Source organism: Jaculus jaculus, chromosome 1, assembly GCF_020740685.1.
Source record: "Jaculus jaculus isolate mJacJac1 chromosome 1, mJacJac1.mat.Y.cur, whole genome shotgun sequence".
Taxonomy (NCBI): Eukaryota; Metazoa; Chordata; class Mammalia; order Rodentia; family Dipodidae; genus Jaculus; species Jaculus jaculus.
Window position 1 is genome coordinate 325,736,335 of NC_059102.1, and position 20,943 is coordinate 325,757,277.

Here is a 20,943-nt window from a genome sequence, read left to right on the forward strand (position 1 = left end):
GCATGCATGCACACCAGGGCTTCAGCTGCAAAGGAACTCTAGATATGTGTGCCCCCTTGTGCATCTGGCTAACATGGGTCCTGGGGAATCGAGCCTCGAACCAGAGTCCTTAGGCTTCACAGGCAAGTGCTTAACCGCTAAGCCCTTTCTCCAGCCCCCAAATAAAATATTTTTAAACAATGCATGCAAAGGCTGACTTTCTCAAAAAAAAGTATGTGTGTGTATGTACACACACACACACACACACACACATTATTTTTTAATTATAAAAGATATGTTTTAAAAGAGAATAAAGCCAGGCAGGCAGTGCATGTCTTTAATCCTAGCATGTGGAAGACATGGGTAGGAGGATCACTGTGAGTTCAAGGCCAACATGGGCTACAAGAAGAGTTCCAGATCAGCATGGGAAAGAATGAGACCTTGTTCCATAAAACCAAATAAAACAAAATAAAAAATAGGGCTGACTGGGCATGGTGGCAAACCCCTTTAATTCTAGCACTTGGGAGGCAGAGGTAGGAGGACGGCTGTGAGATTGAGGCTACCCTGAAATTACATTGTGAATTCCATGTCTATGTCAGCCTGGGTTAAAGCAAGACCCTAACTTAAAAACCAAAAGAACAAACAAAGAAAAACAGGGCTGAAGAAAAATGGCTTAGCAATTAAGGTGCTTGCCGCAAAGCCAAATGACCCAAGTTCAATTTTCCAGGACCCATGTAAGCCAGGGCACAAGTTGATACATGCACCTGCAGTTCATTTGCAGAGGCTAGAGGCCCATTGGAGATTGTAATATAAGCCTTGAAAGATAAAATATGAATGTACTTTAAAATTCTCTCTGCTTCTCCCTCTCAAATGAGTAAAATTAAAAAAAAATTCTTAAAAAAAGTAACATCCAGGCATAGCGGCACATACCTTCGATCCTAGCACTCAGAAGGTAGAGACTACATAGTAAAATCCAAGTCACCCTGGACTATATAGCAAGACCCTAGCTTGCAACTCCCCTCAAAAAAAAAAAAAAGAGTAGAAATATCAGCGGGAAATTAGAAAAGCTGGAAAGCTGGGGGGGGAATCTAAGAAATTTACACATAAATTTAGCATAACCAACTATTACATTGACACTAAACAATTGTGATTAAAACATAGACATAAAAACATAGGAAGTGACAAAAAGTCAGGCAGGGTAGCACAGGAGGAGCTGAGACATTATCCTGAGTTCTAGACTACAGAGAGAGAGAGCACATTACAAATATAAAAAATGGGGATGGATAATCCCAGCAATGGAGAGGTAGAGACAGGAGGATCACCATGAGTTTGAGGTCACCCTGAGACTACATACTGAATTCCAGGTCTGCTTGGACTAGAATGAAACCCTATCTTGCAAACCCAAATTGAGGCTGGAAAAGTGGTTTAGTGATTAAGGTGGCTAGGCCTGAGAAGCCTAAGGACCTATGTTCAATTCTCTAGAGCCCACGTAAGCCAGATACACAAGGTGGCGCATGCATCTGGAGTTCGTTTACAGTGGCTTGAGGCCCTGGTGCACCCACTCTCGCACTCTCTGCTTCTTTCTGTCTGTCCCTCTCAAATAAAGAAATGAAAATAAACAAACAAACAAAAAAATCAAAATATGTACTTGGGCTTGCTGGGTGTGGTGGCACATACCTTTAATCCCAGCACTTGGGAGGCAGAGGTAGGAGGATCGCTGAGAGTTCAAGGCTACCCTGAGATCACATAGTAAATTCCAGGTCACCCTGGACTATAGCGAGACACTACTGAGAGAGGAAAAAAAAAAAACCAACCTTGGACAACGAGTGTCATTTATATGTGTATATTTTAACAAGAAGAAATCAATGAGTTAGGTTCAAATTACCCCTTATTACAATCTAAACACTCATACTATAATACATACCGGATCAACTTGCCATATGATAACTGTTGTATCTTTTGATCCTGTTGCTAGTTTAGTGCCATCATTAGAGAATTTACAGAACCATACTTCATTACAATGCTCCGTAAGTATCTGTTGAGTGTAACAAGGGAACTGTCTCCTAAAACAAAGAAGTCCACAGAAAATTATTCTTTCCAAACAGATTATAAATATCATGAAAAAGGTTAAACAACTGACACAATCACCTTGCAGAGAATGCCATATAAGCATTGAAAAATAAAACACGAATGTATTTTAAAAAATTAAGGATCAAGTTTATGTTGGCATGTTGAAAAAACACTGCATGTAACAGTGGATACTTTTTGGTCAAGGCAACCTCTGTGAAAATATAATCTAGGGCTGGAGGGATGGCTTAGCAGTTAAGGTGCTTGCCTGCAAAGCCAAAGGACCCAGGCTCGATTCCCCAGGACCCACACTAGCCAGATGCACAAGGTGGCGATGCATCTGGAGGTCGCTTGCAATGGCTGGAGGTCCTGGTGCACCCATTCTCTGCCCCCCCTTTCTGTCAAAAAAAAAAAAAAAAAAAAAAAAAAAATATATATATATATATATATATATATATATATATATATATATATATATATACACACACACACACATAATCTAAAACCCACTTCAATTTAATATTTACTTTATTCCACCTTCTGAAATTATTTGGTCTGATTAATTCACACACACACACACACACACACACGTATGGATATATACATGTGGAATATTAGGTGGTCAGAAGGAATAATGTAGCATTTTCAATTATCAGAACGGTACCTCTCAGGATAACAAAAAGACAATAGGCATTACAGGTGACAATGAGTTTGGGTCCTTCACCCGCCCCCCCAAGGTAGGGTCTCACTCTAGCTCAGGCTGACTTGGAATTCACTTTATTCTCAGGGTGGCCTCAAACTCTTAGCAATCCTCCTACCTCTGCTTCCTAAACGATGGGACTAAAAGCAAGCACCACCACACCCGGCTTGAGTTTGGGTCCTTTAATGTTCTTGGTAAGTCATTTAACTCCTCTGCTGACTCAGTTACCTCATCCATAAAAGGAAGTTAGTATTTACCTAAGGCTCTGTGGATTCTTTCAAAGATTAGAAATGTTAAGTTTTCTCAAATATACTAGGTATGCAAAATGGTCATTGGTATGATTGTGAAGAAACATATATTAAACACTATTGGAGTTGCTGAGGTTGAGAAAAGTATTAAAAATGGGCAGTAAAGTCTTCCAGATTGAGATTCAAATTCCAGCTCAGTCATTTACCAGCTGAAATTCTAAATATTTACTTAATTTTAAATACTCTTGTTTGGTACAATGGTAATATCTTACCCTCAGCAATTTGAAGGCTGAAGCAGGAAGATCAGGAGTTCAAGGCCAGCCTGGTCTACATAGTAAGTTCTAGGCCTACTAGGGCTACATTGCAAGACTCTTGTCTCAAAAACAAAACAAGGGCTAGAGAGGTGGCTTGGTGGTTAAGGCACTTTTTAGCAAAGCCAAAGGACCCAGGGGCTCAATTTCCCAGTACACACATAAAAAATGGATGCACAAGGTGGTATATGTGTTGGGAGTTCATTTGCAGTGGCTAGAGGTCCTGGTGTGCCCATCCTCTCTATCTGCCTCCTTCTCTCTCAAATAAATAGAACTTTTTTTTTGGTGTTTCGAGGTAGGGTATCACTCTAGTCCAAGCTGACCTGGAATTCACTGTGTAGTCTTCAGGCTGGCCTCAAACTCACGGTGATCCTCCTATCTCTGACTCCCAAGTGTTGGGATTAAAGACGTGCGCCACCACGCCCAGCTAAACATTATTTTTTTAAAGCTAGGTATGGAGCTGGGCATGGTGTCACACACCTTTAATCCTAGCACTTGGGAGGCAGAAGTAGGAGAATCACCATGAGTTCGAGGCCAACCTGAGACTACAGAGTGAATTCCAGGTTATCCTGGATTAGACTGTACATCAAAACACACACACACAGAGCCAGGTTTGCTGGCGCACCCCTTTAATCCCAGTACTTGGGAGGCATAGGCAGAGGTAGGAGGATCCTCGTGAGTTTGAGGCCAGCCTGAAACTATATAAGTAAATTCCAGGTTAGCCTGGGCTAGAGACCCTACCTCGAAAAACACCCCCCCACCCACCAATAAAATCTTAGAAAATGCTTTATGTTGGTAGAGATCAAACCCAGGGACTCATACATGCAAGGCAAGCCTTCTACTACTGAGCTACATTCCTGGACCTCAATCTGCAGTTTTCCAACTATAAAACAAATGGTTAGGGCTGGAGAAATGGCTTAGTGGTTAAGGCGCTTGCCTGCAAAGCCAAAGGATACAGGTTGGATTCCCCAGGACCCATAAGCCAGATGCACAAGGTAGCCCATGCATCTGGAGTTTATTTATAGTGGCTAGAAGCCCTGGTGTACCTATTCTCTTTCTTTCAAGTAAATAAAAATAAAATAAAAATAAAAATAAAAACAAACAACAAAAAGAACTCTTTCAGCCTTATGCAGAATTTAAGAGAGCTTTCTACATGGGTAGAGTCAGACTACTGATCTGAAGGATGGACAAAGACTAAGTACCGGCCATCTATTAGTTCCACAGATAGTGGTGCTGGCGTTAAAGAGTACATGGAGGGAAAGACATCCCTGTGGATATCGGTTTCTGCGCAAGAAAGCAAGCTCTCAGCTGTTGACACCCATTGAACCATAGTCTAGCCATCACCTTTTAGTATACCGCAACAAAAATAAATTACAAAGCACACAGAGAGATTTGGGTTCACAAATTTCAACACTGTTCGCCTAAGGAAACCATGGAACTAAAAACATAGCCTTTTAATTTACTATCTCCTTACTTTTTTTCAATTTATATCAAAAGCTTTAAAAAATTTTTGGGGGCTGGAGAGATGGCTTAGCGGTTAAGCGCCTGCCTGTGAAGCCTAAGGACCCCGGTTCGAGGCTCGGTTCCCCAGGTCCCACGTTAGCCAGATGCACAAGGGGGCGCACGCGTCTGGAGTTCGTTTGCAGAGGCTGGAAGCCCTGGCGCGCCCATTCTCTCTCTCTCCCTCTATCTGTCTTTCTCTCTGTGTCTGTCGCTCATAAATAAAAAATGACCAAAAAAATTAAAAAAAAAAAAATTTTGGGAAACAAGCCAGGCGTGGGCGTGCACACCTTTAATCCTAGCACTCGGGATGAAGAGGCAGAATATCACTGAGCTCAAGACCAGCCTGGAACTACAGAGGGAGTTTCAGGTCAACCTGGGCTAGACACCCTACCTAAACAAAACACACACACACACCCCCAAGCCACCTCTCATTTAATTCTGGACAGCATTACTAAAAGGGGAAATTTTTACTCAAAATACTAATATCAAAAGAAAAGTTAACCCCATCACTCAGGAGACAAAGATAGGAGGATCACTTTGATTTCAAGGCTAGTATGGGACTAGATAAAGTGCTAGATCAACATGAGTTACTATGAGATCCTACTTCAAAAAAAAAAAAAAATTGAAAAGAAAAGCTTAGAGCTCAGCAGATTGCTCAGCGGTTCAAGGTGGTTGCTTGCAAAATCTGAACCCCCCAAGCTCAATTCCCAAGGACCCATGCAAAGCAGATGCACATGGTGGCACATGTGTCTGGGGTTCATTTTCTATCACAATAAGTACAAAATTTAAAAACAATCATTAACAAGCCTGGAGAGATGGCTTAGCAGTTAAGGTGCTTGCCTGCAAAGCCTAAGAACTCATATTCGAATCTCCAGGTTCCACATGAGCCAGATGCACAGCGATGCAAGCACACAATGTGGCACATGCACACAAGAGGGCACATGCGTCTGGAGTTCATTCACAGTGGCTGAACCTCCCCCATCCTCCCCTCCCTCCAGAAAACAAAACAAAACAAAAGAATCGACTGGTGTGGTGGCACACACCTTAATCTCAGCACTGGGGAGGCAGAGGTAGGAGAATCGCTGTGAGCTCAAGGCCAGAATGAGACCCTACCTCGGAAAACAAAAAAAAAGAAGCTTGAATTATTTCAAGTTCAATTATGTACATGGTTTGGTACAATACCAAAATGTATACCAGAAAGTTAATGGCTACCACTTTTAGAGGACTCCCCCCCCCATTTTGTGTTGGGGTCTTTCTCTATTCCAGGCTATGTGGAATTCACTATGTAGTCTTAAGGTAGCCTTGAACTCATGACAATTCCTCCTACCTCTGCCTCTTGAGTGTTGAAATTAAAGGCAGCTAGAGTCCCTTTTCTACAAAAAACAAGATTTTCAAAAGGAAAATGTATAGATTTTAGGATCTTTATGTGCAGAAAGTAGCTTGAGTCATTGTTAAACTGTCAGGCACAGAAAACGCCTAACCAAAGCCAGCATGTCCAGCATCAGCTTCCAAATGTGGCTTACTTACTATATAAACATGAGTTTCTATTATGTTTTGTTTTGCTTTTTCAAGATGGGGTCTCTCTAGCTGAGGCTGACCTGGAACTCATATGTATGTAGTCTCAGGGTGGCCTCAAACTCATGGCAATCCTCCTACCTCTGAATTTCTATTAATTTTTAATCTTAGTAGTCTCAGCTTTGATTATAAACGATGCTAAATTAGATATGAATCACTATTCAGGAACACAACCAAATTCTAGAAAACATTCTAATAAAGTTTGCAACTGAGTTTGTAAGATGCTAACATTTTTTTAGAGCATAAAAAGTTTTTCTCTTACCTACTACAAACATGATCTATAAGTAGAGACACAGAATCTAGATTATTGTCAAGTTTGGTATTGTGATATAGGCACCGATCCCTTTGTAGTTCCACCGCCTGCCGCAGGAGAGTCTGTAAACGCCGTGGGGGAAGCATCACTGATGGTGGTAAATAGGCTTTAATAGAAGATATTTAAAAAAAAAGAGAGAGAGAGAGAGAAGTAAAAATAGTAATAAACTGTAAACTTTTATTTAAGACATTTACTCCTCTTCTGATGTACTTTCTTTTACAATAATATTGTGTACCTTACAAAAAAAAGTTCTAGGGGAGACATCATATATTTGTCAAAAACTACAGCGATGTTGCCACTAGAAAGGGATATGCTTGGATAGAAGGGCTTTATTTTGTAGGTAGGTTTTCTGGAACACACACATACACACAAAACAGTAAGAACAAAAAAGAAGAAAAGAAGCAAATCTAATGATGATTGTAGACCAGTGGAAGGTCAACACGAGATAAATCTTCACCGAACAAAGAACAGGCCAAAATGGCAAGCAGCTCTGTTCCTCACAGTGGCTTCTAATGCCTCAATACTGTACTATTTCAGAGACTGTTCTGATCTGAAAGTGCCTGTACTTCTCTCAGGTGCACAGAGGATATCCACTCTTACTGCAATACTATATAATTACATCATTTGGGCACAAAGCATTTGACACAGAGATATGGCAAAAATGAAATCCCTAACACAATTTAGAAGCTACGCAGCACAGGTGGGGGAAGAATAAAACAATTTATCTAAAAAATTAAATTACCAAATGAACCTGGGCCTTATTATTGAAACCAATATTTGTAAAGTGGTTGTGTCCTGAAGCTGTGATGTACATCCTTTTCCTCCAAAGAAAATCTAAAGAACAGTGTCACTATGCAGCATGAACCAAAGGAGGACTGTTTTGGAACCAGCACCGCCTTACTGGTTCAGTGGCTTCAAGGGCTCCTTAATGGATCCCTCCTGGCCTCACAGTACCCAGTGAAAGTGCGTCTAGTTACAAGCCTTCCTATTTGATCCAGTTTTCACTGCTAAGCTGAGAGGAAATAGTATTAAAAATGAAGGCCCTTACTCTGGAGTTTGTCCAGTAGTTTGGAGCGGGAAGCGGCCCCTTTACCTTCCCACTCTGCTTTCGCCCTCAGGTCTTCTGCATGGCTGCACATCAGGTACCTGAAATGACAGCAGGGTGAGCTATATATTGTTTTCTTTGGAAGAGAACTGAAAAATACTTGACTCTCTTTTGACAACCTTATTCTTGCTAATTAAAATTAAGAAAAACTTTCTACATTGAACCCGATTCTTTAAGACAATCTGACAGCATCACATAATCACTAAAATATAATTATAACCACTTAATAAACAATTCTCATGTTATGATCTATTGATATTATCTTACATTGTTATGTAATATATGCATGTAGCTTAACGTACATTAAGTTCTGGCAATCCCTTAGAAAACAAGCAGTATCATTATTCTAGGAGGAAATCCAGGACTGAGACAGGCAAAGTAGGGCTACAAAGAGCCTGGGAATGAGAGCTGCAGACCTTGGTTATTCACTGTGCTAACTCCATTGCTTCTCAAAAAAGTAGGGCTGAAGAGAGGTAGGCTCAGTAGTTCATGTGCTTGCCTGTGAAGCCCAAGGACCCAGGTTCAGTTCCCAAGTACCCACATAAGCCAGATGCACAAGGTAGTGCACTGAGTCTAGAGTTTGTCTGCAGTGGCTAGAGGCCCTGGCACACCAATTCTATCTGGCCCCTCTCTCTTTCTCTCCAAAAAATGAATGAATGAATAAAATATTTTTAAAAAAGATAAAAGAAAAAAGTATTCAAGCTGGGCATGGTGATGCGCACACACCTTTATTTGCAGCACTGGAGAGGCAGAAGTAGGAGTTCAAAGCCAGCCTGGGCAAAAGCAAGACTACAACCACAAAAAAAAAAAAAAAAAAGAAAGCATTCAAAGAAAGAGCACAAAATTTGGGAGATATTTTATTCCTTACTATGTGTAGATGGTAGCATGCATAAAAGATGATACTTCTGAACTCTGGGGAATACAGAGACTCCTTGCAGGGAGTATGCCCCTAACCTGATTCTGGCCCATTTTGGAACAGGACTGAAAAAAGAAATAAAGGCATTATTGAAATGTGGACATGAGAACTGACAAGTAACTCTCCTGGCCACTGTGGTGCTCTGCCAAACATCACTGTTATTTTCACTTATAGTAATCATCCTCAGATAGTGAAGGTGAAATAAATAGTACTTGCTCTGCAACCTGCTATGCAAGTAAAGTTCTAAGCGCTAAATATAGAAGTTTCAAAATTATCATGAAAAATGTCCCCTCTCCCTTTCCTTTTTTAAATTTTAAATTTTTCCTTTTTAAAATGTTATTTGTAAAATTTATTTGAAAAATTATTCATTTGACAACAAGAGAGAAAGGCAGAGAGAGAGAGAGAGAGAGAGAAAGGGGGGGGGGGGAATGAATGGGCACGCCAAGACCTCCAGCCACTGCAAATGAGCTCCAGATGTATGCACCACCTTGTGCATCTGGCTTATGTGGGTCCTGGGGAATCGAACCAAGGTCCCTTGGCTTTGCAAGCAAACACCTTAACCACTAAGCCATCTCTCCAGCCCTAAAATTTATTTATTTGAGAGACAGACATAGACAAAGAGCCAGGCATGGTGGTATACACCTTTAATCCCAAAACTTGGGAGGCAGAGGTAGGAGGACCACCATGAGTTTCAAGCCACCCTGAGACTACATAGTAAATTCCAGGTCAGCCTAGGCTAGAGCAAGACCCTACCTCAAAAAACCAAGAGACAAACAGACAGCATGGGTGTACAAGGACCTCCCATCACTGCAAATGAGATGCATGTACCACTTTGGGCATCAGCTTTACATGGGTACTGGAAAACTGAACTTAGGCCTGAAGGCTTTGCAAATCAGCAACTTTAATCACTGGACCATTTCGCCAGTCCCTTTCATTAAAAAATATATATCTCCTACATATAGTTACCACCCCTTTTTTCTTTAATTTTTTAAAAAATAAAAACAGAGAAAGAATGTGCACACCAGGGCTTCTTGCCACTGCAAATGAACTCTAGGATCCATGTGCTACTTTGTGTATCAGGTTTTATGACAGTACAGGGAAACTGAACCTGGGCCTGCAGGTCTTTGAAGCAAGCACCTTTAAACCATTTGATCCATCTTCCCACTTTCCCCTCCATTACAAAAAGTAGAGCATGCATCTGGAGTTCATTTGCAGTGGTTGGAGGCCCTGGCGTACGGTGCTCGTTCTCTCTCCAATAAGTAAAGAAGAAAACCCACAATTATACCCCAACAAGTCCCATAGTTGAAGAACACTTAAGGACTGGAGAGATGGTTTAGCAGTTAAGATGGTTGCCAGAGAAGCCAGAGGACCCATTCGATTGCCCAATACCCACATAAGCCAGATTGCACAAGGTGGCACATGAATCTGGTCTGTTGGCAGTGGCTAGAGGCCCTGGTATGACCATTCCCTCTCTGTCCCTCTCCCTCTTTATCTTTCTCTGTTTGCAAATAAATAAATAAATTTTTTTTTCAAAAGAGGATTAAGGACTAGGCTCCAGTCACACACTACCTCAAAAACAAAAAAGAAAAATAGAATGAAGGGCTGAAGGTATATATAACTCAGCAACAGCACTCACCTAGGATGTGTGAGACTCCTAGGTTCAATCCCAGTAAATTAAGCCTTAGGTTTAAAATGAGCATTTATGGTTATGTGACAAGGTACAATGGAAAAAACACAAAATTGACAAAAATTTTTTTCTTTTTTTTCAAAGTCACTTCAGAATAAAAACTTTATGTATTAAAGTTGGGGGCCAGCCTGAGACTACATAGTGAATTCCAAGTCAACCTGAACTACAATGAGCACCCTACATTGAAAAACCAAACCTAAAAAACTTATTTATATTAATATACATCCTGTTACAAGAGCATGGAAAATATATCTAATGAGCCAGGCATGGTGGTCCATGCCTTTAATACCAGCACTCTAGAGGCAGAGGTAGGACATTTAGGCTATAAAGAAATCAGGGCTTCACTTGCAGTAGCAAGAGGCCCTGGGAGGCCCTGGCGCACATATACAGAGGCATGAATGCACACAAAAATAAAGAAATCAGATACATATATATGAGAAAAGTAATTAAGCCAGGCATGGTGGCGCACGCCTTTAATCCTAGCACTTGGGAGGCAGAGGGAGGAGGATTGCCGTGAGTTCAAGGCCACCCTGAGATTGCACAGTGAATTCCAGGTTAGCCTGGGGTAGAGTGAAACCCTACCTTGGGGGGAAAAGAAAGAAAAAAAAAAAAAAAAGGTAATTAAGCTAATTTTTCAGCCAGTTTTAAAATACCTAGCAGAACTTACTAGTTCAAGACAATGTATGTATGTATATATGTATGTATGTATGTATGTATAAATGCTTTGGTTCTTTGAGGTAGGGTCTCACTCTAGCCCAGTCTGACCTGGATTTCACTATGGAGTCTCAGGGTGGCCTCAAACTCACGGCGATCCTCCTACCTCTGCCTCCCGAATGTTGGGATTAAAGGCATGCGCCACCACGCCTGGCTAATATTTTTTTACCATGAGAAAGAGAGAAAATATAAATGTGCGAGGGCTTCTGTGAATGAACTCCAGATGCATAGGCCACTTTGAGTCTGGCTTTACATGGGAGTTGGGGAACTGAACCTGGCCACCAGTTTTTGCAAGCAAATGCTTTTAACCACTAAGCCATAAGTTTTCCAGCACAAAACCTGGTTTTGATTCCCCAGTACCCACATAAAGCTGGATCCACAAAGTGGCACATGCATCCACAGTTCATTTACAGTGGCTAGGACTCTGGTGTGCCCATTCTCTCTCTCTGCAAACAAAATAATTTTTCAAGGGTACAATCTTCGCAGGTGTGGTGGTGCATGCCTTTAATCCCATCACTTGGGAGGCAGAGGTAGGAGTATCACTCTAAGTTCAAGGTTAGCCTGAGACTACATAGTGAATACCAGGTCAGCCTGAGCTAAAGTGAGATCATACCTCAGAAAAAGCTATAACTCAATAGGAATATTACCAACTTGCAATATAACTGTATGCTAAAGTTCTCAATTAAAAAAGGAAAAAAATATGGGCTTGAAATATATATATAAATGTTTATATTTTTGGTTTTCTAAGGTAGGTCTTACTCTAGCTCAGGCTGACCTGCTGGGATTAAAAGTGTGTGCATCACCACAACCAGCCCTTTTACCTGTTAAGTATCTTCCCAACCTAATATAGATAGCTAAATAGTTTGTACATATTAGTGAATTTGTCCAGACTACCACCTAAGACTTTTAATAGTTAAGTATGTTACATCTCAGAATAAATGTTATAGAAATGCAACAATGGCAAGTAACCTTTCTAATAATAATAGCCCCTTCCATTGTCATGGAGTCCTTAAGAGCTTAGCTTCCTTACCCACTAAGAACATGAATGCGCTCCGTATTGTATTTCAGGGGCGTCAATTCGCAGCGCAGAACTTGAAGTGCTTCCAGGACCTTGCCATCCTCCAGGTATTCCAGGTACTTCTGCTGCAGCAGCAAAAACTTCATCCTCTGACATGACAGAAAGCAGCAGTCAGGGGAAAAAGGTTGATGGAAGTTTCAGAAAATGTTTGTGCCTAAACAGAACAGTAAAAACCATTCTACTATGCCCTTTGAAAATAATTTCATACAGCTTCAAGATGACTCAAAATATTATGGTTTAAACACAACTGCTCAATTCTACATAATAACTTTACTTTGAATGAATAATCTCAAATCACACAAGATCATTACCAACCAAGGCATCACCAATGTGAAAAAAATGAACTTGGCTCTCAGAATACTTCCTTAGAATTTGAGTTATTGCATGAAATTTAAACTATTCCAGTACTCAAAAATTTCCTTTTTAAAACATGAGACTTTTATAATAAAGCATTACAGGTTCTTATGCAACAAGTCTTAAAAAGATGATGGTAAAAAATTAATGAAAGAACTATTTAAAAGTCATGATATATGTACCAGGGGTGTAGCTCAATGGCAGAGCGCTTGCCTAGCTTGTATGTAACACCACCACGAAAAGGAAAATCAACAAAGAAAACAAAGCAAATAAAAACCCATGTTATCAAAGCGCAACTAAGTGAACTAGAAAGCAGAACTTGAATTATGTGTCAGATTTTGACTATAGAAAGCACTTTCTAGCAAATGGACTAGCAGAGGTACTGACTGAGCCCCTATGATTAACATCAGCAAGCATCAATTCACTTCTATAAAAAAATTTTTTAAATTTTTATTTATTTCTTTGATAAAGCGGGAGATAGAGAATGGGTGTGCCAAGGCCTCCAGGCACTGCAACTGAATTCCAGATGCATGTGTCCCCTTGTGCATCTGGCTAGTGGGTACTGAGGAACTCAACCTGGGCCCTTTGGCTTTGCAGGCAAATGCCTTAACCACTAAGCCATCCCTCCAGCCAAAGCATCAATTCACTCTTTTTGCAGCTTTGAAACTTTCATTAGAAGGTGAAGATCAAGGTCCTTAAAAAGATTCAATATTTCTGTCTATCTGTAATAGTATTATCACTGATAAAGCAAAAATAATCAGCCATCTTTTTTTCTTTTTTGAGGTAGTGTCTTGCTATAGTTCAGGCTGACATGGAATTCACCAGGTAGTCCCAGGGTGGCCTTGAACTCATGGCAATCCTTCTACCTCTGGCTCCAGAGTACTGGGATTAAAGGCTTGTGCCACCACTTAGTTACTCTTTTCTCCCAAAGTATAAATCACTTTTCAGATGTGAGACACTGTCATTTTTTTTTCTTAAGTATATTTTGTTGTTTCTTTTCTTTCAAGGCAGGATTTCTCTATAGCCCAGGCTGACCAGACACTCACTTGTAGCCCGAGGATGTCCTCATTAACACAGCGATCATTCTACCTCTGCTTCCAAATGCTAGGATTAACCTGCAGAGTATTTGGTATATTTTTAATGTTACAGTGTCATGTTACTTTTAACTGGAAAATGATCAAATCTTACAGCTTTTCAATAGACAAGGTAGGTATTTATAAATACCATGTCTGGAATTTTTTTTTTCAACTTTAAGTCTTATTAAGGCCTACTATTTGTAGGGCCCCTTTCACTGTATTTATTACCTGTGGTTAGTAGATAAACATTGTTCATATTTAGAGACTCCATGGAATTTAGAGTTCAAGTCCATCTGAAACAAAAACCTGAACAGTAGCTTTTTGATTTATTTTTTATTTTTTAAGGTAGGGTTTAACTGTAGCCCCGCCTCTTGTTTTTGTTAAGATGCTTAAGTAAGCCAGGCATGGTGGCACATACCTTTAATCCCAGCACTTGGAAGGCAGAGGTAGGAGAATTGCAGTGAGTTCAAGGCCCTGAGACTACATAGTGAATTCCAGGTCAGCCTGGGCTAGAGTGAGACATTACCTTGAAAAGCTAAAAAGATGCTTAAGTAAGGCCAGGCCTGGTGGCACACACCTTTATTATTTATTTATTTATTTTTCGAGGTAGGGTCTCATGGTGGCCCAGGATGACCTGGAATTCACTATGTAGTCTCAGGGTGGGCACACACCTTTAATTCCAGCAAGCAAGGCAGAGGCAGAAAGATTGCTGTGAGTTCAAGGTGAGCCTGAGACAATGTAGTGAATTCTAGGTCAGCCTGTGATATATATAAAAATGCCTATTTTTAGCTGGGCGTGGTGGCGCATGCCTTTTGTCTCAGCACTCGGGGAGGCAGAGGTAGGAGGATCAACATGAGTTGGAAGCCACTCTGAGACTGCATAGTGAATTCCAGGTCTGGGCTAGAGTGAAGCCCTACCTCGGAAAAACAAAACAAAACAAAACCACCACCAACAACAACAACAGTATTTTAAAGCTGGGTGTGGTGGTGCACACCTTTAATTCTAGTACTCAGGAGGAAGAGGTAGGATAATAGCTGTGAGTTGGAGGCTACTTTGAGACTGCATAGTGACTGACTACTGAAATTTTCAGAAATACTGATTATCAAAGTGCTTTGGAAAAGTATGCTGTTATACATGTTAATTCTTACATAACAAAACCCAAAAACTTAACAACAAAGCAAATCAAATAAAAAAATGATCTTAGGCTGTAGAGATAGCACAGTGGATAAAGGTGTTTCCTTGCAAAGCCTAATAGCCTGGGTTCAATTCCCCAGCATCCATATAAGCCAGATGCACCAAGCAACATATGCATTTGAAGTTCATTTGCAATGGCAGGAGGCCTTGGTGTGCCCATTCTGTCTCAAACAAATTAAAAAACAAAAAGATCTTATACTCTAAGCAATTATGGATAGTCTCGCCATTTTGTCTTCTGAAAAAAAAAATTCAACTCTTTATAAAGAGCTTATATATTTATCCATCAACGTACTGTTGAAAAAGTTCATTTAATTTAGTATATTTTTTAATTTAAACTTGAGAAATGCCACATGCAACTGGCTACCATGTGATTTAATTTCAACAACTGGAAGCTTGGGGGATATATATCTATTTCCATTCTGGGCAAAACTTTTGTTCATTGATCAATCACAACGTCCCACACAATACCCACTCCTTCCTCCAATCCATTTGTGTGGGGACAGTGCCTCAAGTGCTATTTCTCCTTTATTTTCTCACCAAGATCTTGACAGGACATGTTAGTTTCATTTTATGGGGCAAAGAGGAGACTATCCCTTTGACAGAAGACAAAATAAACACATATTTCTGTGTGTGTGTGTGAATGTGTATATGTATGTATGTATATGGTATAAAAGTATTCCAAGAATGTCTTTTATGAGTTTATCCAGATTAAAACAAAGAATATCCTCAAATGGATACCAAACCTTGACCCAGTGAATGGTACTCATCTGTTGTTAGCCAAACACAACGAGAAATCTGGTTGAGAGAGTTATTTACTGCCCTAAAAAAATCAGCTCAAAGCCAGGCGTGGTATCACACGCCTTTAGACCCCGCTCTTGGGAAGCAGAGGTATGAGGAATTCCAGATCAGCCTGAGCTAGAATGAGACCCTACCTTGAAAAACCAAAAATCAGCTTAACTCACAAGCATTTGACCCTTATGACAACAACCAACAGTGAAAATGTACTTTACCTTCCTAAATTTAAAGCAAAAAAGAAAATATAATCAAGAACACAGAAAGCCAAGCACCACATGTTCTCTCTCATATGTGGATCCTAGCTACAGATGATTGGGTTTCTGCGTGAGAATGAAAATACTTAGTAGCAGAGGCCAGTAAGTTAAAAAGGAGACATAAAGGGAAGAGAAAGGAAGGGAGGAGGGTACTTAATAGGTTGATATTGTATATATGTAAGTACAATGATTGTGATGGGGAGGTAATATGATGGAGAATGGAATTTCAAAGGGGAAAGTGTGGGGGGTGGGGAGGGAATTACCATGGGGTATTTTTTTATAATCATGGAAAATGCTAATAAAAAATTAAAAAAAAAAGAACACAAAGACTTTTTTACTTCACAAGTCATGTTGAATAATGAGAAAATGTTATTCATCAGGCAATACTTGTTTTATTTTATTTTATAAACTTAAGTTTATTTAGATTAATGACTTTCCCAACTTGTATTTAAGATCAGAAACCTCTGAAAGGAACAAAGGGAAGGAGAAGAAATAACAAACTATCTTTTCCAACTTCCAATTAAACCTCTATGAGATTATTTCAGATTTTCCAACATCCAAGTTTGGAAATATTTCCTTCTCTTTTTAATGTTTAATAAAAACCTGAAACTGATAAGTCATCAGAATAACTTGAACTAGCATTCCATCACAAATTCTGCTCATTGTCCTCCACCAGTTACCTAAAATTTATTCCATAAATAAGACTGAACCTTAAATATGTAAGAAAAACTCAGAAATAATTAGACAGAGAACCTAGTTATTGATATCAGCCTCCTAACTAACTTTATAGTGGTTTCAACTGACATAATGTTATCAGTAAGACGAAAGTAAAAAAAAAAAAAGGAAAAGAAAAATAAGTTATATTTAGGCCATTCTTTCAATATTCCTATTACTTTTTTTTTTTTTTTTTGGTTTTTCAAGGCAGGGTCTCACTCTAGTCCAGGCTGACCTGGAATTCACTATGGAGTCTCAGGGTGGCCTCGAACTCATGGCAATCCTTCCTACCTCTGCCTCCTGAGCGCTGGGATTAAAGGCGTGTCCACCATGCCCAGTTTTCAATATTCCTATTACTTTTAAATGAGTTAATTTCTGCATGTCAAGTTAATTTTGAACACTTTAAAAAATTTTTTTTAAAAACATTTTATTTATTTATGAGAGAGAAAGAGAGAGAGAGAAAGAGAATGGGCACACTAGAGCCTCTAGCCACTATAAATGAACTCAGATGCCTGTACCACCTTACCCACCTAGCTTATGTGGGTCCTGGGGAATTGAACTAAGGTCCTCCTTTGGCTTTACAGTAGGCAAGCACCTTAACCACCAAGCCATCTCTCCAGCCCCTGAACACTTTTTAAAGCATATTTCTATTACATTAAAAAAAAAAAAAATCCGAAGCCAGGTGTGGTAGTGCATGCCTTTAATCAGAGGTAGGAGGGTTACCATGAGTTCAAGGCCACCCTGAGACTCCATTGCAAAATACAGGTCAGCCTGAGCCAGAGTGAGACCCTACCTCAAAAACAAAAAAACAAAACAACAACCAGCAGCAGCAGCAACAACAGAGTTTGATTTGCCAGTATCCACATAATGTGTCTAGAGTTAGCTTGCCATGGCTAGAGGCCCTGGCATGCCCATTCTGTCTCTATTTGCCTGTTTTTCTCTCTCTCAAACAACAATTAAAAAAATTTTAAGCTGGGTGGTAGCGCAGGCCTTTACTCCCAGCAATCGGGAGGCAGAGGTAAGAGGACTGCTGGGAGTTCGAGGCCACCTTGAGACTCCATAGTGAATTTCAGGTCAGCCTGGGCTAGAGTGAGACCTTACCTTGAAAAACAAAACAGAAGAAAATTTTAAGCTGGGTGTGGTGGCATACACCTTTAGTCCCAGCACTTGGGAGACAGAGGTAGGAGGGTCACCACGAGTTCAAGGCCACCCTGAGACTACACAGTGAATTCCAGTCAGCCTGGGCTAGAGACCCTACCTTGAATCCCCCAACCCCCACAAAAAAATTGAAAAACAAACAAGCAAACAAAAAAACCTAAAACTTGGACCAGGCATGGTGGCGCATTCCTTTAATCCCAGCACTCAGGAGGCAGAGGTAAGAGGATCCTTGTGAGTTCGAGGCCACCCTGACACTACATAGTGAATTCTAGGTCAGCTTGAGCTAGAATGAGATCCTACTTCAAAAAAAAAATCAAACAAACAAAAAACAGGACAGCAAAAAAACCAACCATAAAACTCAAATATTATTGGTCTCAAAGACCCATCCAAATTACTTAGACATGGTTAGCACATCTCAACTTATTTTAACAAGTGAATTCAGGGGTCTGGAGAGATGGCTTAGCAATTAAGGCGCATGCCTGAAAAGCCAAAGGACCCAGGTTTGATTGCCCAGAACCCAAAGTAAGCCAGATGTAAAAGGTGGCATGTGCATCTGAAGTTCATTTTCAGAAGCTGAAGGCCCTGGAGCTCTCATTCTCTATCTCTGACTTCAATCCCCAAAAGGGGGGGGGGGAGGGAGGAGAGTATACTCTTAAGTCATCAAGTGTGTCTGGGTAGATAAATAAAACAATTACATTTAAAAACCCAAATAGAAGGCTGGAAAGATGGCTTAGTGGTTAAGATGCTTACCTGCAAAGCCTAACTACCCAGGCTTGATTCTCCAGTGACCATATAAAGCCAGCTGCACAAAGTGGTGCATGCATCTAGAGTTTGTTTGCAGTGGCTCAAGGTCTTGGTGCACCCATTCTCCCCCTAGCTCTCTCTCTCTCTTGCAAATAAGTAAAATAAAAAAAAAAAAAAAAAAAAAACAGGGCTGGAAAGACATTGGTTAAGGCGCTTGCCTGCAAAGCCAAAGAACCCAGGTTCCGTTACCCAGGACCCATGTAAGCCAGACATACAAGGTGACACATGAGTCTGGAGTTTGTTTGCAGTGGTTAGAGGCCCTGACACAGTCATTCTCTCTCACACAAGTTAACAAATAAAAATAAAATAAAATAAAAACACCTAAGTACAGGGCTGGGGAAATGGCTCACTGGTTAAAGGCACTTGTCTGTAAAGCTTGCCAGCCTGGGTTCAATTCCCCAGTACCCAATAACCACTGGGCCCAATGAAGGAAATGGCTCATGTGTATAGTTTGTCTGCAGTGGCAAGAGGCCCTGGTGCTCCCATTCTCTGTCTCTGCTTGCAAATAAACACAATTAAAAAAATCTAAACCGATATATTTATTCTAAGATATTATTACAATTTCAGCTGACATTAAATCAGCTTCTGGAAATGAGGTAGGGAAGGGATAAATGTAAACACAATTAGAAAGGTGAAGAATGACCTAAAAAATGCTGAGCGGAATCTTTAAAATTGGTTGATCAATGCTTAATGGGAGACAAAAGGTGAAACCCTTTTCTTTGTATCTAAATACCTAAACAGTTTGATGGTGTGAGGCTCAGCCAGAGATTTAATCTTCATCTCTTATTAAATCCTAGAGTGTTCTAAGACTGAACAGGCTGTAAAGAGAAAGGATTCCTCCTTATTTTCTATAACTACCTTTTCTCCAGTTTACATGTTGTTTCTACTGAAGGTTTCTAATGAGTCCTGATTTAAATCCAATACAAAAATCTCAAATTACTATAAATAAGTCAAAAAGAAGAGTCCAACAGAATTTTTATTATTAAATTACAGAGATAATTTAGGTAGAATTAAAAAAATGAAAACCCTTCCAGGCATGATGGCACATGCCTTTAATCCTATCACTCGGGAGGCAGAGGTAGGAGGATCACCATGAGTTCGAGGCCACCCTGAGACTGCATTGTAAATTCCAGGTCAGCCAGTGCCAGGGCAAGACCCTACCTTGAAAAACCAAAAACCAAAACAAACAAGCAACAACAACAACAACAACAAAAAAAAACTCCAAGAAACCACATACACTTAAAAGCACTTCACAGGGAAGTTATTTATAGCCAGTACATAAGTAGTGCTATTTGCCCAATGGGAGAAGAATCCCAATTCCTATTCTGGTTATTTTATTTCAGCTCATTCAGTCTGAACACAAAGTTTAGGGGCTGGAGAGATGGCTTAGCGGTTAAGGCATTTGTCTGCAAAGCCAAAGGACCTTGGTTCAATTCCCCAGGACCTATGTTAGCCAGATAGATGCACAAGGGGGCACATGCATCTGGAGTTCGTTTGCAGTGGCTGGAGTTCCTGGCTTGCCCATTCTCTCTACCTCTCTCTATAAATAAAAATAATAAAGTTTATGAAATACTGCCCAATTAAAATAAGCTTGGGGGGGGGCTGGAGAGATGGCTCAGAGGTTAAGGTACTTGTCTACGAAGGCTAAGGACCCAAATTCAATTCCCCAGGGCCCACATAAGCCAGATGCACAAGTGGTTAGAGGCCATGGCATACCCACTCATTCTTTCTCTCTCTCTGCCTCTTTCTCTCTCACACACATTTGGAGGGCTGGAAAGATGGCTTAGCAGTTAAGGTACATGCCTGCGAAGCCTAAGGACCCAGATTCAATTCCTCAGGTCCCACATAGGGCATGCGTCTGGAGTTCATTTGCAATGAGTAGAGGCCTTGGCATGCCCATTCTCCCTCTCTTCCTGTCTCTTAAAGCCAGATGCACAAATGTACCTGGAGTTTATTTGTAGTGGCTAGAGGCCCTGGCACTCCATTCTCTCTCTTTTAAATAAATATTTCAAGATAAACTTAGGCTCTTTTTGGCTTTTCACCTTTCCTGACCTTCCCTGCTTTGGTAAATCACTCATCTCAACCGTGCTCATATTGGGGGAGGAACCCCCTAGTACTCCTGTGTTCTCTCTATTCCCTCCTGCTTTCTACATGGCAGGAGCTCTCTGTACTTTTCTTCTCTTAAATCTAGTAAAGTGTCTTTACATCTTAACGCAAACAACAAACTTGAGATTTCAAACCCCAAAGTCATTGTGGAAAACTGTGACTCTAAATTACTTTAGCTTCTGCTTTATTTCTTTCAAGGTAGGGTCTCACTCTAACCTGGGTTGACCTGACAGTCATTTTGTACTTCTAAACTGGTCTGCAACTCAGTTATTGACTATTTTGTTTTTAATTT

The 20,943-nt window shown here is 40.4% G+C and overlaps 1 protein-coding gene across 2 annotated transcripts in view; it reads right to left on the minus strand.

The window, feature by feature from the left end:
• Positions 1-20,943, minus strand: part of Wdr26 (WD repeat domain 26) — a 49,163-nt gene that overhangs the window by 24,309 nt on the left and 3,911 nt on the right. For both annotated transcript variants that reach the window (XM_045149404.1, XM_045149396.1), the window contains exons 4-7: positions 12,149-12,285; positions 7,745-7,842; positions 6,646-6,802; positions 1,904-2,042 (exon numbers count right to left, since the gene is read on the minus strand). In XM_045149404.1, coding sequence (XP_045005339.1) covers positions 1,904-2,042; positions 6,646-6,802; positions 7,745-7,842; positions 12,149-12,285 — 531 coding nt within the window. The remainder of the gene's footprint in view (positions 1-1,903; positions 2,043-6,645; positions 6,803-7,744; positions 7,843-12,148; positions 12,286-20,943) is intronic.